General features: G+C 52.7%; 1 protein-coding gene across 10 annotated transcripts in view; it reads right to left on the bottom strand.

Moving 5' to 3' along the window:
• The window catches only part of MYO9B (myosin IXB), an 84,903-nt gene that overhangs the window by 30,366 nt on the left and 41,831 nt on the right, over positions 1-12,706 (bottom strand). For all 10 annotated transcript variants that reach the window (XM_013060547.2, XM_045082062.1, XM_013060552.2 and 7 more), the window contains 6 exons: positions 10,996-11,090; positions 5,239-5,301; positions 4,669-4,768; positions 4,301-4,401; positions 2,561-2,690; positions 1,022-1,111 (listed from right to left, as the gene is read on the bottom strand). In XM_013060547.2, the coding sequence (XP_012916001.1) occupies positions 1,022-1,111; positions 2,561-2,690; positions 4,301-4,401; positions 4,669-4,768; positions 5,239-5,301; positions 10,996-11,090 (579 nt within the window). The remainder of the gene's footprint in view (positions 1-1,021; positions 1,112-2,560; positions 2,691-4,300; positions 4,402-4,668; positions 4,769-5,238; positions 5,302-10,995; positions 11,091-12,706) is intronic.

Consider the following 12,706-nt stretch of genomic DNA (forward strand, 5'->3'; position numbering starts at 1 on the left):
AAAAAGACTTAACGAGGTGTAATTTACATACAAGAAACTGTTTCTCTTTATGTACTCAGATCTGACTTGTGACAGATGTGCTTGGCTGCAATTAAGATCTAGAACACATGTCCTGGTTTTGCCTTTCCTGGGAGGTTGTGGAAACAGGGCCCCGAGGGATACAGGGCCCCACACCTGGTATCTGTCCCTTGGTGTCGTGCCTCTCAGGGGCAGCCATGCTGCTGGGGGTTCAGGTGGTCCTGTAACAACTTTTACAGAATGTTTCAGGGAACCTTTGCCTGTGGGGGCTCAGAACATCCCTGGTGCTGGTGGAAGATGCCCAAGCAGCTTCTACCACCAGCTAAAAGTCCCTGCTGCTTGGGGTTTTCCTGTGGCCAGTCAGGCTGTGAGGCCCACTGCTCTTCAGATGTAAAAATGGAAAAAAAAAAAAACCCATCACAAGGAAAACATCCTGGCTGGCGCAAAGGCTGGAGAGACGATCCCTATCAAGATTCAGGGATGCATTTAATGGTTGTAAAGGTCATGCTCTAGCCTGGGGGCAGGGTGGGGGGCAGCGGGAGGTCAACCAACTTTAAAGGCCAGAAGGTCAGTATGTTCAGCTGGAAGGGCCACATGGTCCCTGTAATGATCACTTGGTTCAGCCAGTACAGTAGCAAAGCAGCATATTTAAAAAAAAAAGGGTGTGTGTGTGTGTGGTTATGCCAATACCAATAAAACTTTATTTACAAAAGCAGGCAGTGGGCTGGATTTGGGCTGCGGGCTGCAAGTGGCCGTTCCCAGCTAGTGAGAACCGGCATGGAAACACCAAGCAGAACATGGGTGGTCTGAGTTCTGGCCCTAGGGCTGACGTGTGCCGCAGAAGCTGCTCTGAGCCGTGCATGAGCTCATGTGAGAAGCAGAGCCACTGTTACGGCTCTTGAAAGACACGGAAAAGGCTCTCCAGGCCTGCTGTTCCCAGAGCCCCCATCCCAACATGTGGTCTGTGGCCTGGCCTCCTGCGGGAGCGCAGGACGGTGCTCACCTCGCTGAGACTGTAGGGAAGGATGAGTTTGTCATTGGCTGTCACCGTTTTTCTTTTGGTTAGGACCTCCACCAGGATTTCCCGCTTCACCTGCAAGGTTGAGGAGGGAGAGAAGGCTCGTTGGGTGGGTCCTCACGTCCCTGAGGTAAGGCCGGAAGCCCGAGGAAGGTGGCAGGAGGACCTCTAGCAGCTGCCCCAGAAAGGGGGCTCCAAGCCCACCCCGTCCTGTGCGCTATGCTCAGTGTGCTTTGGACTGATTGTGCTCAGGCTTAGTCGATGGCCCCGGAAGGATGGTCTGGCGGGGGCGGGGGGAGGTCCCTGTGGGCCTGGGTGCTGCCTGGCAACCGCCATTCACAGATGTCGCCGTTGGAGTGGGTGTTCCTGGCCTGTTCCCTCCTGACCACTGAGCCCCCACCACAAGCCGGAGGCAGCGAGAGCAGGGCAGGGAAAGCTGCCCCCATCTCCTGGCAGGCCTGCTCACTCATCCCCATGAACACAAAAGAGGAGGAATCCTGCACACAGACACGAGCCACAGGTGGGAGGCACGCTTAGAAAACAGAAAGAAAAGGGCAGGACTTCTCTGGGCACCACGGATGCTCGGGGCCAGGTTGTTCCTGGCTGCAGGGAAGCTGTGTTGGGCATTAAATGGCGTGAATCAGCATCCCTAGCCTCACCCCCTAGAGGACAGCAGCTCCTCTGAGTTGTGACAACCCCCCAGGGCCTCAGACACCGCCCAGTGCCCACTAGGGGGTTGACAAGGGCCGGGGGAGAAAGGGATGGCAGGTCCAATGCGCACATGACCTCGCTGATCCAAGTCTGGGTTCGAAGGGCCTTTCCCATGAGGGGCGGAGCGGGGAGACGGTTGTCCTTCAGAAAGGAGGAAGGGATGTGATGCCCTTGAGGGCATTACGCTAAGTGAAAGAGGTCACGCAGAGTAAAACAAATACCGTATGCTCTCGCTGGTACAGGGAATTAAAAAAAAAAAACAACAAAAAACCCTCTCAAAACCCCCCCAAGTAAACCAAGCTGATACAGAAAGCAGATTGGCGGCTGCCACAGGCAGGGGTGGGTGGGCGAACTGGGTAACAAAGAGGGTCAGAAGGAACAGACTTCGAGTTGTAAAAGAAAAAGGTCTCGGAAACGTAATGTTCAGCGTGGGGACTTCGGTTCAGGATAATACGTGGCATAATTGCAAGTCGCTAAGAGAGAAGATCATCCAAGTTCTCTTCGCTAGAAAAAACTGATCCTGGAACCATGTGTGGTGACAGATGTTAACAGGACTTACTGTGGTCATCGTTTTGCAATACAGACAAACACCCGATCGTTCTGCCGTAACGCTGAAACTAACATAAGGCTGTGTGACGATTATACCTCAATTTAAAAAAAAAAGAGAGAGAAAAAGAGAACCAAGGAAGAGGTGTTGCACAGATTGTGGGGAGGAAGCAGGCAGAGACGCCCCGGTTTATAGAAGTGTGGCCCATGCAGGAAGGAAGTTCTGTGTGTTCGCTGGCCACTGTGGCCAAGGGCAGGGAGGTGTACCTTCAGGAGCTGGGACAGTGTGTCCAGCACCTCAGGGGGCCCGACCTCCAGACCTTCGTCTCGGCCCGTGGCTCTCTTCTTGTACGTGACGTTGCCCAGGTACAGGATGGCTGAGAGGACGGAAAAAATCCTAGGAGAGCAAAAGGATCCTAGGTTGGGGGTGGTTTCCAGAGTCGTAAGACGACGGACGCTTCCAGCCACTTGGGCTGAATTCATACAACCAGCCAAGATCAGTTGGACATCTGAAGTTTCAAAAAGGTCCAATCTCACTGTTGGGGACCTTTGTGGAATGTGACTTTGTAGACAGATGGCTCTCCTGGGTGTTCTGTGGGTTTTTTGGGGGTGGGTGGGTGTGCTTAAAATTTTTCTTATGGAAGCCTAACATGCACACACACAAAAAATGCAAAAAACCCCCCAACCCATCATGCATAAAAAACAGGCCAAAAAAAGCCAACAGTTCTTATGTGTAGAGTTTGATGAGCTGTCAGAAAACATACACCTCCCTGTAAGGAGCGGAACCCACTCACCTAACGCAAAGGAAGAGCTACCCTCATATCCTAACGCTGTCCGTGAACTTGGTGTCAGTGAAATCCTATGGCCTTGTATCAGGCCTGTCCCCCTGGAAGATTGTGATGTGGGGGTGCTCTGCTTGAGCTGTCCTGGCTGGGTCACACTCAGTGCTGCAACCCAGCATTTCTTAGCCTCAGCCCTGCGGACTCGTGGGGCTGGATCATTCTTTGTTGTGGAGAGCTGTCCTGTCCACTATGGGACGCTGAGCCACATCCCTGGCCCACCCAGCAGGTATCAGCAGCTGCGTCCCTCTCTGCTTTCCCCTATGCAGTGTGATCACCAGAAATGTGTCTGGACAGAGTCAGACAGAGTTAAACAGCCAGCTGTCCTGGGGGGGGGCAGAAGTGACTCCCACTGAGCGCCACTGCCCTGTGTCGAGTCCAGGGAGCGGCACTTGAGGGCCCATTACTGGACAGCCTCAGAGCTAAGAATGTTCTTCAGTTTTTTCGGGGGTGGGAGTGCTTAAAAAAAGTAAACACAGGAGAACAACACTGACCGCCTGGCCCCCAGAACTGAAAACTGGACTCTGTGGCCCTCTGCAGAAAGTCTGGCCAGCCCGGCACGATACACAGCTGTCTGTTAAGTTATTTAATTACCGCCAATGAGCACTTATGTCTGTGTGTGTTGGAGGGAGGGTTCCTAACTTTTTGGTGGTTAATAACAGGGCTGCCACGTGCATATCTTCAAGTCCGCACGTGCACGGCTAGCATCGGGCAGACGCAGCTCTTGCAGAAACCGCAAACAGTTTTCTGAAGACGCTGGCCGGATCTGTGGCCTCTGAGAAGCGCCCAGCCGTTCCCACTGGGCAATGCCGAACGGCATGCAGATGTGGCGAGAACCTGTGCGGCTTTCCAAGAAGTTTTTCAAAATTTTAACTGTGGCTAAGATACACATCATGTAAAATTCACCATCATAACTGTTTGGGCAAAAGCCCCGTGGTTTGACATCTCCCAGTGGCTACTGACTAATGCCCTTTTCCATGAGCTCATGGTCATCGGGCTGCCCTCCTTTAGCGTCTTAGCTCCTGCCGGGGTGTCCGTCAGCTCTCAGAGAGGGGCCTTTGAGTCCAAGATGTGTGTGTGTGCGTGCGTGTGTGTGTGTGTGTGTGTGTGTGGTGGTGGGGATGCAGTCCATGCACGAGAAGGTGGGACGGCCAGCCTGGCCACTTACTGCTTCTTGGTGGCAGGGAGGAAGCCCACCATCTCCATGGCCTGCTTGAGTCTCTCAAAGTCATGCTTTAGGTCTTCTCCATCTTCAATCTTCAAGTTATGCTGAAAAACAAAGTCGGTGGCACTCTGGGTACTTCTGGGCCAACACGGGCGGCGTGCAAGAGTGATCCTGGCTGGGACTGCTGGGGCAGGGCTCAGGACACGGTGGGGAATGAATGGGCCTCTTTATGCCGCCTCCTCTGGGCCTCCTTGGAGTCGGTTCGGGGGCCGGAGAGGGCCCAGGCAGACAGCCTCTGACCTCCCGGCGGCGCGTAAACAGCCCGTGGGGAACAGAGGCGGCGTTTGTGGCCAGGGCGCAGGGCTGTTTACCTGGTTGAGGTAGAAATAATCTTCAGGCTGCTTGAGCTGAAATTCCTGACGCTCTTCCTCGCTGACGCCAAGTAACAAATAATAAAACACGTGGTAGTTCCTGTGGGTCAAAGTGAGGAGAAAAAAAATTTGTTTTTGGAGGCCAGGCCACAACTCCTGTTCAAACCACTGCTAATTTTGCTGTGGGGACCACCGCTGGGGGGGGGCGGGGGGTTTGGGAGGGCGGGGAAGCACCTCAAATATGTACCAGTTTGAGATAATAAGTCGATTCTTACTATGTTTTAAAAAGAAAACTAAACCGTGAGCTTCTCCTGTGAGTAGATGTAAGCAGGCGGGACTGTGGGGGAGGGAGGGGTGAGGGGGGAAATGAACTCTGGGTAAAAGTCAGGGGTAGGCACAAAAATAAGCTTAACAAAGGTGGCTTCAGAGTTATGAGCCCAAAACTTGCAGCCACAGAGGAGCCTTGGTCCTGGGAGATCGGCACTGGCTCCTGCAGGCCCAAAACACCTGTTCTCTGCTTTGCGGGGAAGAAGGCCCGCGCGATGGGTCACCGAGGACGCGTCCTCCTACCTCTCGTCCTTCTCTTGAGAGACCAGGCGGGACTTTTCAAGCAGGTATTTTTCAACAACAGCCCTATCATTAAAAGGAAGATGAAGGAACGAGATGTTAGTATTTTGATGAGTTTTCTAGAAGAACTGGAGTCATTTGTTACTGTAACAAAGCCCGGTGTAGATTGATGGCCTTTGACGCAAGGTCAACTCAGGTACCTAAATCACCTTTAGAAACACAATCACCCCCCAGGCGCCTGTGTGGCTCAGTTGGTTGAGCAACTGCCTTCGGCTCAGGTCATGATCCCGGACTTCCAGGATCGAGTCCCACATCAGGCTCCCAGCTCCTTGGGGAGTCTGCTTCTCCCTCTGACCTTCTCCTTTCTTTCTTTCTTTTGTTTTTTTTAAAGATTTTATTTATTCGACAGAGAGAGATCACAGGTAGATAGAGAGGCAGGCAGAGAGAGAGAGGGAAGCAGGCTCCCCGCTGAGCAGAGAGCCCGATGCGGGACTCGATCCCAGGACCCTGAGACCATGACCTGAGCCGAAGGCAGCGGCCTAACCCACTGAGCCACCCAGGCGCCCCTGGCCTTCTCCTTTCTCATGCTCTCTCTCACTCACTCTTCCTCAAATAAATAAATAAAATCTTAAAAAAAAAAAAAAAAAAAAAAGAAACAAACAAAAAAAGAAAACACGCCCCGGGCCCCTGGGGGGCTGAGTTGCTTAAGCATCTGCCTTCAGCTCAGGTCAGGATCCCAGGGTCCTGCAATTGAGCCTCATATCAGGGTCCCTGCTCCAGGAAGGGAATCTGGGTCTCCCTCTGCCTCTGCCCCTGGCCCTACCTCCTGCTTGGGCTCTCTCTCACACTGTCTCAAATAAATACATTAAATCTCAAAAAAACCCCAAAAAACAAAACAAAACAACAAAAACCAATAATCCTAATGTTGCGAATATAATCAAAGTCCTGAAAATATAACTTACCCTAAAAATCACCCTAAGTGTTGCCTTATCCTATGACTGCTGTCCATAAAAATAAAGAACTTGGGTTGGCCACTTCTGCTCCCCAGACCAGATGCAGGCTGATCACTGCTCGGAAAGCTCCAGGAGCATCCTGGGGGGACCCCATCAGGCGGCGGGAACCGGAGCGATTATACCCACGTGTTCACAAACAATACAGGTAGGCGGCCCCCTGTACTGACCACCTCCTCAGCAATTAAATGCTTCTTCTGTTAAAAATCTAACTCTAAGGGGCGCCTTCGGCTCAGGTTATTATCCTAGAGTCCTGGGATCGAGTTCCACATTGGGCTCCCTGCTCTACAGGGATCCCTGCCTGCTTCTCCCTCTCCCTCTGCCTCTCCCCCGCTTGTGCTCTTTCTGTCAAATAAATAAAATCTTAAAAAAAAATCTAAATATAAGAAAACAGATTCATTTTCATTTTTTTTTTTTACAGCTTCGTTATTGATACAAGCTGCACACACTTGAAGTGTGCAACGTGGGAAGACCTGACTGGGTTGTTTCCCATTTTGTTCCATCAGTGGTCATGGACATAAACTAGAGGCGTGTGAACTGATGAGTTGTGACACAGGCAGACACCTGTGTGCCCACCACCATGACCCAGTTTCCTGGGCCCTTGGTCACCCCTCCCCACCTCCCATCCCTGAGTGGCCACTGATCAGCCCCACTGTAGATCCGTTTGCACTGTCTAGAACTTTAAGGAAATACAGCCCTGCAGTATATATACTGTGTGTCTGCCTTGTCACTCAGCCTGAGGACTGAGACTCAGCCATGTCATCGCGTGCAACAGAACTCTGTTCCTTCTCACGGCTGGACACGGCACACTGTATTTACCCGTTCATTCCTGGTGGATGTTTGATGGGCAGGGGTCCACGGGCTCATGGGCTCTGGGCCAGGGGCCAGGGACCTCTACAGCCACGCTCCCAATGCTGGCAGTACTGACGGTGACCTTCTCAGCACTGTTCTGTAGGGATTAAATGTCCTGAATCCTTCCACGCTGGGGTTGGGCACCGGCTCCCATTGAAAGGTGAGATACTGAAGATTAAAGAGGTCACCTGCTGCATGGGACTGCATGGGAGGGAGATGGCCCGGCGGGGACCTGACCTGCTCCCTCCACACCCTCTGGGGCTGGAGGGGCTGGTCTTTCATGGGTTCCACCATCACCAAGTGTAGGAGTTGGACAGCTCCGCAGGACACCCTCATTTGAGCCCATCCTGTTTTATAGGAGGGGCACATAGTGCCTGACAGGGAGGGAGGCCTGGGGGACAGTGTTGGGCCCCTGGGCTGCGGCATGCTGGATGCCACCTGCCTCCCTCTCTGGGACGGCAGTCTCCTGTCTACAGCCTTGCCTGGGACACATGCACATAAGACAGGCAAGGGCGGGTGTCCATGGACTTGGCCTGTGTCCTCTCTTCTTCCAAACCCCTGTTTTTTCCTATCCCTTCCCCCTGCTAGGAGCTATTTTAGTTATTGGTGGTTTGTTCTCATGGGGAGGGAGGCCGCATCTGGTTCTAGAATCAGACTCTTGTTGGAATTTCCACCTGTGGCCAATTCCCTGTGCTGTGTCGGCGGAGGCGGGTAGGGGGAGGACGGACAGTGCCCCTTACTGACATCGAGCTGCCATTTGGCGGTGACAGCCCCATCCTTTCCCTGATCATTTTTAAGGCCCTGGCCCCGACCGGGGTTCATAGGGGGCCAGGGATCCCCCAGCACGGAGCCACTGAACCCACAGGAAGACAAGGCCTTGCAGATTGGGGAACTGGAGGAAGGCTTGGACTGCCCCTGACCCTTGGCCTCCACAGGAAATGGCACTGAGAAGTGTCACCTCCCCAAAAGCAGAACCGGGTCTGGGCCTGCTCTTCCCCAGCTGGCCGTGGCCACTCCCTGGACAGGAAGTACACCTCCTCCTCGGAGCGTGGGCCGGCCACGGTCACGGGCTGAGGTGGAACTTCCTTTCCTGAATCTGAGGCCACAGAGAGAGGACTTTCAAAAGCTGGTCTAGAAGACTCAGCCAGCCAGGGCCTCTGGCCCAGAGCTTGATGCGGGGGGGGGGGGGGGGGGCTGCAGCCAGCGGAACGGGCTGTACCAGACAGCTGAAAGCTGGGGTCACACAGTGGCCCCTGGAAGATGTGAGATGTAAGAGTGACCCCCAGAAGGGTCTTGGAGATGTAATTAAGGGAAGGCACATGGAGATATGAGAGATATGACCATCCTCCATGATCAGGGTGGACCCCAAATCCCAGGGCAAAGTCCTAAGAAGTAGAATAGAACAGTGAGACATAGAGAAGACCACGTGATGGGGGGATATGGACACAAGCCAAGGAAGGCCTGGGGTTGCCAGAAGCTGCAGGAGGGCATGAAGAATCCTGTCCTGGAGCCTCCGGGAGGCGGGTGGGAGGGGGCTGTCCTGCCTATGTCCTGATTTCAGGCTTCCAACATCCAGCGCTGTGAAACAATAAAGTTCTATTGTTCTGAGCACCCCGGTTTGCGGCACTTTGTTCTGGCTGCCCTGGGACACCAAACAGAGACCACAGAGAGGAGCAAGCGGGGAGCAAAGGCTCCTGAGTCTGGCCCCTGGCTGCAGAGCCAGCCGGGACCCAGGAAGATACTAAGCAGCCTTCTGGCATCTCTGTCCCCCTGAGGGAGCCCCGGGAACTGCAGATGGGGTATAATTCTGTGTCGGTGCCCAACAGGGTACTCTGGGCATCTCCTGCTGGTCAGAGGCCCCGCAATGGGGGTGGGGGAGTGGCCAAGCCCATGCAGGTGCCCAGCAGCACTGAGCTGGGGGGACCACTGGATGGTCTGTGGGGGGCTGAGGGGCTGGAGCAGAACTGCCATTTATGGGGGAGGGGCGGTCTCTCACCTAGACCACTGCCCACTGGAGCCTCAGCAGTGGGAAAAAGGAATGAGGCTAGAGACCGAAGGATGCGAGAAAACAACCTTCCTTTTTGTGTCTTGAATATGAATTGTCATTTGAAATGATCACCAGTGAGGTTAGATGGACAGAAGAACCAACATACTTTGTACCCAATTCCCAGGCTCTGCCACTTGAGGACTTCTCCTGAAATGCTGGAGCCTTCTCCTGGTGCTCAGGTCTCCTCCTCATATGGAACAAGTGGGCTGCTCAGAGTATCACTTGGAACCAGTATAAATCCTGCTCCCACCGCACCTTGCACCAGAATGTTGAGGCAGGGATAAGCCCTTCGAGTAACCCCAGACTGTGCCAAGATGTCTTTTTTTTTTTTTCTTTTTTACCTTGAAAGAGTTTCATCAGCTCATAAGACCTTCGCATATTAAAAAAAAAAAAACAACCCAAAACATTATGTAGTATTAAATCACAGTTACAGTGGGTTAAGCCTCTGCCTTCAGCTTAGGTCATGATCTCGGGGTCCTGAGATCGAGCCCTGCATCGGGCTCTCTGCTCAGCAGGGAGCCTGCTTCCTCCTCTCTCTGCCTCACTCTCTGCCTACTTGTGATCTCTGTCTGTCAAATAAATAAATAAAAATCTTTAAAAAAAAAAATCACAATTACATTTTTAACCAGCTGTAACTCCTCCGTATACTTTTAGAAAGAAAAAAAAATCCTACAGCACCGAATTCTGAAATGACATTATGACTTAAATATGATGACAAAATAGGTAATTCCTGAGAACAGTAACTCTTTGCAAAGCTGCCAGACTTTTATAAGCATAACCACAGCACAGAGTAACGAATGCAATCTCCATGTTATACGTTTAGTTGAAGTAACTGTGCCTCCACCCAGGGAACTCAACATTTGCGGCACAAAATGCTGGTCTGGTGTAACTTTCACCAGACAATGAACTTCACAATCCAGCTACCCACTGCCCATCTCACCCACCTACCCACTCACCCATCTACCTAATCCATTCATCCATCACCCATCCATGAATCCAACAGTCTACAAATTTATCCATCTATGAATTCTCCCAGCTAGCAGTAAGTCTATCCAGCCACCCACTCACCCATCCATGAATTTACTCATCTATCTACCCATCCACCAACAAATCTATCTGTCTGCCCACCCACCCACCCAGGAATCCATCTGTCCGTCCATCCACCCACACATAAATCCATCCATCCATCCATCCATCCATCCATCCATCCATCCATCCACCCAACTCATGAATCTACCCATCTACCCACCCACCCACCCACAAATCCATCCAACCATCCATGGATCCACACCGCCACCCCCACCCCCAAACCCATCCATTAATCTATCTACCCTCCTTCCCTCTCTCCCATCGACCCATCTACCAACCTTCAGTACTTCCTTGGGCAGCCACTTCGATTTGCTACCCAGCTTTACTAGGTCTTCTCCTGGCTAAAGGGGCACCCATTTGGCAACTGCCCCAGTCCACATCAACTCTGCCTGTGGCATCCCCAGGCCCACGAATTCAAAACCTCGTTAAGACCAAGACATAGCTCGGTGTGTCCTTGTCTGTTTTTGGCAGCTCCATGCTGCTAGCACCTTTAGTTCACTGCACTTGCTTTTGGGGCACCTGGGTCCATGCTCGATGACCTGGGGACAGAGGTCCCACCCCTCCCGCCCCTCCCTTTGACCCACAGCTCAGATCTTCACATCAGTGATTTAAATAAAACCACACTTGCTTCCCCGTACAATTCACACGTATCTGCAGGGCCACAAGCTCCACGCTGAGCTCCCAAGCTGGGCCCTCCTCATAGGCGTGCCCGGGAGCCCAGCCCAAGGCCAGTGGCCCGCAGTCTGGCGGCTTCCAACTCACCCTCTCACGATGCCACTCTCCAGGTAGTTGACCTGGATAAATTTCCCAAATCGGCTGGAATTGTTGTTGTGGGCCGTTTTGGCGTTTCCGAAAGCCTGTGGGGAAGATAAGAACAGGGTTTCAGGGGCGCCTGGATGGCTCAGTGGGTTAAAGCCTCTGCCTTTGTCTTAGGTCATGATCCCAGGGTCCTGGGATGGAGTCCCGCATCGGGCTCTCTGCTCAGCAGGGAGCCTGCTTCCTCCTCTCTCTACCTGCCTCTCTGCCTACTTATGATCTCTGTCAAATAAATAAATAAAATCTTAAAAAAAAAAAAAAGAAAAAAAAAAAAGAACAGGGTTTCAGAGCGTGAGGATGAAATTTCTATGCGCTGCCACCCAGAACCTCAGAGGTCCCCTTGGGTGTGAGTCACGAACACTCAATTTGCCCGAAGTCAGCCAGAGGCCCTGATGAGCCATGTGTGTGCCGACACACTTTGTCTCTGTGTTTGGGCTGTGGGAGGGGTTCAGGTTTTGAGTGTCAGACATGAAGACTGCTTATCAACAGCACTCTTCTGCTACTGTGGTTCAGAGGGTCGACTCTGGCCCATGGGCCAAGTCCAGTCCATTGCTTACTTGTGGATCGTGTGCGAGTCAAGAGTGGTTTTTACATTTGTAAATCGTTCAAAACACACACACACACACACACACACACACACACACACAAAACAACAACAACAACACACAAGAAGAGTAGGACTTCCTGACATATGAAAATTCTATTCACCTTTCAGTGTCTAGAAACAGTTTTATCGGCCTGCGGCCAGGCCTGTGCGCTCACGGCTCGCTCGCGGCTGCTTTCAGGCTCGAGCAGCCGCGTAACGATACTAAAGACCATTCTGGCCTGTAAGGCTGAACGTATTTACTGGGTGGCCCTTTCCAGAAGGAGTTTGGTGGGCCCTGGGCTGATGCGGGCTGTGGGTCCCAGGAGAAGATGAAGCGGGCTTGGCGGGGAGCAGAAGCGGAGACAGGTCCCCGCCTGGAGGGGTCCTGTGATTCTGTGGGAGGACAAGCCGGTTCATTACGAATTTTTTGACTGGGATGAAGCTGGCATCACATAAAATTAACCATTTAAACATCAACAATTCAGTGTCGTTTAGTACAGTCACAATGTTGTGTAACCATCACCTCCATCTAGTTCCAGGACATGTCCATCAACCCAAAAGCAGACCCCCCCATCTCCATTAGCTGTCACTCTCCCCCCGCCCCCCGCCTTCCCCAGCCCCTGGCAGCCACCAGCCTGCTTTCCGTCGCTATGGATCTGTCTGTTCGGGATATATTTTGCCCAAGAGGGAGCCTTTTGTCTTGCTTCCTTCACTCAGCAGGATGCTTCTGGGGTTCATTCTCATTGCGACATGAATTGGGGCTTTATTCCCAATATGTAGAGCAAAGTATGCAGAGCATGGAGTCTATGACTCAGTGGGGTCCCCCCTGGGCCTCCTATGTGTCCACTACCCAGATTAAGACACAGAACACACGCGGCTCAGGTTCTTGGGGTGACACCTCTCTCCATGAAGTACCCAACACCACTGAGGGGTGGACAGGGAGAGGGTATGAAAAAGCCTGGCGGGGGCAGGGGGAGACTCAGGGCAAGGAAGGTGCTGGGGGCGGTTTCTCTGTTTCAGGGAGCAAGACGCTGGCAGAGGTGGGAGCGGTGTGGTTGGGCAGGGGAGGGG

The sequence above is a fragment of the Mustela putorius genome, unplaced genomic scaffold, assembly GCF_011764305.1.
Source record: "Mustela putorius furo isolate JIRA1106 unplaced genomic scaffold, ASM1176430v1.1 tig00000095_pilon_pilon_pilon, whole genome shotgun sequence".
Classification (NCBI taxonomy): Eukaryota; Metazoa; Chordata; class Mammalia; order Carnivora; family Mustelidae; genus Mustela; species Mustela putorius.